Here is a 3,992-nt window from a genome sequence, read left to right on the forward strand (position 1 = left end):
GAGCTATCACGTGTGCCGAACGTGGCGAACAGACTCTGCCTCGGACGGCACATTTGAGAGCGTATTCATTTATTTCACGTTGGCAAACTATGTTGGCGTTAAACTATGTTTTAAAACTAATAAAAACTAATTTGCGATTCTTTCGCTTTCCTGCGCGTTTGTGCACGCTATGGCGATTTCTTTACCAAACTCCGCAAGCCGTTCGCTTTGGACCAAACCATTTCATGTAAATAGAGGGGGGGGGATTGTCACCGTACTCGCAAGCCGTTCGCTTTGGACCAAACCATTTCATGTAAATAGAGGGGGGGGGGATATAATTTTAGATATAGATATAGTACGGGCATGCCCTAGTTTGTAAATAAATGGAGGAGAGAGTGAAGGCATTCCTTAGGATTCTTTATGTTTTAAAAATAAAGATTGAAATGTATATGTTGAAAACCAAAAAGGTTTTGATACTCTGTCGGAATTTTTCTGATAAATAAATATGAGTTATTGTCTCAAATGTAAAAAGAAAACTAAATCTAAAAATATCTCTTATGTTAAAGCTAAAAATAATAGAGTTTATCAAAAAGGAATATGTCAAGTATGTGGCTCTAAAAAGTGCCAATTCATCTCTCCTAAAAGAGGAGGAGACATACAAAAGTTTCTCTCAGGAAGTAAATTTACAACAACTGGAATTCCAGGGGAATTACACCTTCCAGGGTATTCTTTCTGTGGTCCAGGAACAAACTTGGATAAAAGATTAGATGAGACTGACAATCCTAAACCTTGGTCCAGACCAAAAAATAGGGTTGATGAAGTGTGTATGAAGCATGATATTGCTTATGGGGATACCACCACATTGGATGAAAAACATGAAGCAGACAGAGAAATGTTGTATAATTTGTCTTTGATACGAAATCCGACATTGAGAGAGAAAGTTGATAGGTTTATTGTGAAAAAAATGATAAGTGTTAAATTGAAACTTGGTCTTGGTTATTTCCCAAAAAACTATTAAACTCCAATGATGTTATCAAGACTGAGGAGCTTTTGGCTAATGAATTACATAAACCTATAATCACAAAGTTTAAAAGAAGGAAAGTTTATTCTAAATACACTGACCACATATGGTCCGCTGATTTAATCGAACTAAATAATGATAAGGGATACAGGTATGCTTTAACCGTTATTGATTTGAGGAGTAGATTTGCCTGGGTTGTCCCTTTAAAAAATAAAAGGGGTGATACTTTAATGTTAGCCTTTAAGCTAATATTTGATAGGGATAAAAGAAAACCAAAGAAACTGTGGACCGATGAGGGAACAGAGTTCTACAACAAAATATTCATGAAATTTCTTAAGGGGAAAGGCATTAAATTATACAGCACCTTTAATGAAGGAAAGGCAGTTGTTATTGAGCGTTTTAATCGTACTTTGAAAGAGAAATTATATAAAAAATTCACACAACTCGGTTCTCAAAAATGGGTGTATTTAATTCAGGATATTGTAGATAATTACAATAATACAGTTCATTCATCAACAAAATCAAAACCATCAGAAACATTTACAAAATTAGAATATGAAAAGGAGATTAATTTGAGAAAGCCCAAGTTCAAAGTTGGTGATATTGTAAGGATATACAAATGGAAAAGCCATTTTGAGAAAGGTTATACACAAAAATGGACTAATGAATTATTTAAAATCATTGATGTAATGGATACAGTCCCTTGGACCTACAAATTATATGATTTAAATGGAGAAGAAATCTTGGGTTCATTTTACTCGCAAGAATTACAAAAAACAAAGCTAATAATTCATTAAACAACATTTCTATTCACCCCACCCAGATTAGCTAATTTAATTCGTGGTAATAAAAAAAAAAAATTAAATAAATAAAAAATCATAAGCCACGCCCACACCGACCCCGCCCACACAGACCCCGCCCACACAGACCCCGCCCACACCCATCACCTCCCACCCCCCATGCGTTCCCCCACCCTTGATCCCCCCTCATCCCACCCCCACCTTCCCCACACACACAAGGGGAGGGGAGGGGTGGGATGGGGGGAAATCAAGGGTGGGGGAACGCACCCTCCCCTCTAACCTTTATTCTTTTCTTGTAATTAATAATTAAATAATTCTGGACAAAGCATATATATATAAATAATATTTTAAACAAAATCTTTATATTTTTAAGACATTTTTCTTGAGGTATTACACATTTAACTTCTTCCCAGCACAAATCATCAATCTCTTCCAAACATAAGTCAAAGGTAGTTTCAACAGCAGCAGATATCTTCACGTTTGGAATCTCTTTCTGTCAAAGGCAAGAGGGGTAAAACAAGGAGAGAAATAAATGAATGATATACCCTGAATCACCTCCCACAATGCGCAGGGATATGGTGTACCTATTCGAAACGGTGTACCCACACATTGACACACACATGCTTACCTCCACAAAATCAAGCTTAGCGTCCAGATCGTCGAGATGAAAATTAAGGATATCACAGGATGACAGGAAATAACCATTCCTATGGAGTCCAAAATCGTCCCACTCCAAGCTTTGGTCTTCGAGGCTGCAACCATTCCTATGGAGTCCAAAATCGTCCCACTCCAAGCTTTGGTCTTCGAGGCTGCAAACAAAATAAGGAGAAATTACTATGCTGAAGTAAGCTTGACAAAACATCACACACACAAACACATACACACACGAACACACACACACTAAGGCAGCGTCGTTTAACACAAATGTATTAATATTTAGTATCTTACCTTGCATATGAATCTTGCAAGAACGGTGAAACAGGCAAATGGTTTAAATGCTCATTCGCCTCGTTGTAAATCTCTTTCGGAAAAACTTCATTTTCTGCCAAGACCAGGTCATTTTCAAAACCTGAATTGCTGTAATAAAAAATATATATCATGTTATATAAATTTAAATTAATCACATACAAAGCTCTCACCAACAGTTCAATTCTGAATGTTCAAACAGTTCAAACTTACCCTTGTGAGTATTCTTCATCACTGGAATAAGACAAGTTGTCGTTCATCTTCGTCGATTCACAATGTTTAAAATTGAACTGAATACGGCTTTTTATAATGTAAAATGTATTCAGGGAAGAGAACTGGCTGACAGCATTTCGAGGAATCTCAAGGCGTGTGTGAAAACAGGAAACGAAACAATGAAAACTTTCTGGGAAGTTATCCAAGTCAGTGAAACAACGTCATTTCTCAAAAGCGAATAATTAATTTTAAAAAGGTTTGAGTATGGTGATGGAAGTTGGAGGAGAATTAAATTATTTCCCACGCATAAACAAATATTTGTCGGGTCGATGTTTGAGTGGGTTATATTCACCAGATGATATTAAGAGTAAAAGGTTAAAAGGTCCATAAGGTCAGAAGGATCACAGGTTCACACAGAAGGACCATTGTTTAAGTGGTCTAATGAATAAGGATAACATGTCAAAAGGTTAGAAGGTTCGTAAAGAACAGGGTGAGAGAAATATAGGTGTTTAGGGTCAATGAGGGAGGGAAAGAATTAATATGGAAGTGAATGGGTCAAAGATTAATCTGCCAGATGATATGTAGAAGAAGGATGATAGGTCTATAAGAGAAAACAAATATTTGTAGTGTTTGAGTGGTCTAATGAACAACATTAAGGATAGGTACTATAGACAAAAGGTTCATAAAGATGAGGGTGGGAGAAATAGAGGTGTTTATGATTTTTGAAAAAGACAAGGGGGTAAATGACATTAGATAGGGATTTCCCATGTTAAACGGAGGTCAGAAGCAACATTATTACACTACTACCATGGGTCTGGAATTGTTTTAATTTAAGACCATTTTTCTAGACCTTTTGACTCTTCATGATAGCACCACAGGTCTGGAATTGTTTTAATTTATGACCATTTTTCTAGACCTTTTGCCTCTTCATGATAGCAGCACAGGTCTGGAATTGTTTTGATTTTCGACCATTTTTCTAGTTTCTGACTTCATGATAGCACCACAGGTCTGGA

The 3,992-nt window shown here is 36.5% G+C and overlaps 1 protein-coding gene across 1 annotated transcript; it reads right to left on the reverse strand.

The window, feature by feature from the left end:
* Positions 1–2,029: 2,029 nt before the first annotated feature.
* Positions 2,030–3,752, reverse strand: LOC137436313 (uncharacterized). Its single transcript, XM_078765969.1, has 4 exons — positions 2,980–3,752; positions 2,749–2,877; positions 2,429–2,609; positions 2,030–2,293 (listed from the first exon to the last, which is right to left on the reverse strand). The coding sequence occupies exons 1-4, from the start codon at positions 3,024–3,026 to the stop codon at positions 2,048–2,050; spliced, it is 603 nt and encodes a 200-aa protein (XP_078622095.1). The 5' UTR covers positions 3,027–3,752; the 3' UTR covers positions 2,030–2,047.
* Between the last annotated feature and the right edge of the window lie 240 nt (positions 3,753–3,992).

This window comes from Myxine glutinosa, chromosome 11, assembly GCF_964187855.1.
Source record: "Myxine glutinosa chromosome 11, kmMyxGlut1.1, whole genome shotgun sequence".
In the NCBI taxonomy this organism is placed as follows: Eukaryota; Metazoa; Chordata; class Myxini; order Myxiniformes; family Myxinidae; genus Myxine; species Myxine glutinosa.

Bases quoted from the DNA above. Each gene is read 5' to 3' on its own strand.
- LOC137436313 (XM_078765969.1), bottom strand. From the start codon at position 3,026: ATGAACGACAACTTGTCTTATTCCAGTGATGAAGAATACTCACAAGG. The intron at 2,878-2,979 runs GTAAGTTTGAAC...TTTTTATTACAG, and splicing joins GATGAAGAATACTCACAAGG to CAATTCAGGTTTTGAAAATG. The intron at 2,610-2,748 runs GTAAGATACTAA...TTTTGTTTGCAG, and splicing joins TTGCAAGATTCATATGCAAG to CCTCGAAGACCAAAGCTTGG.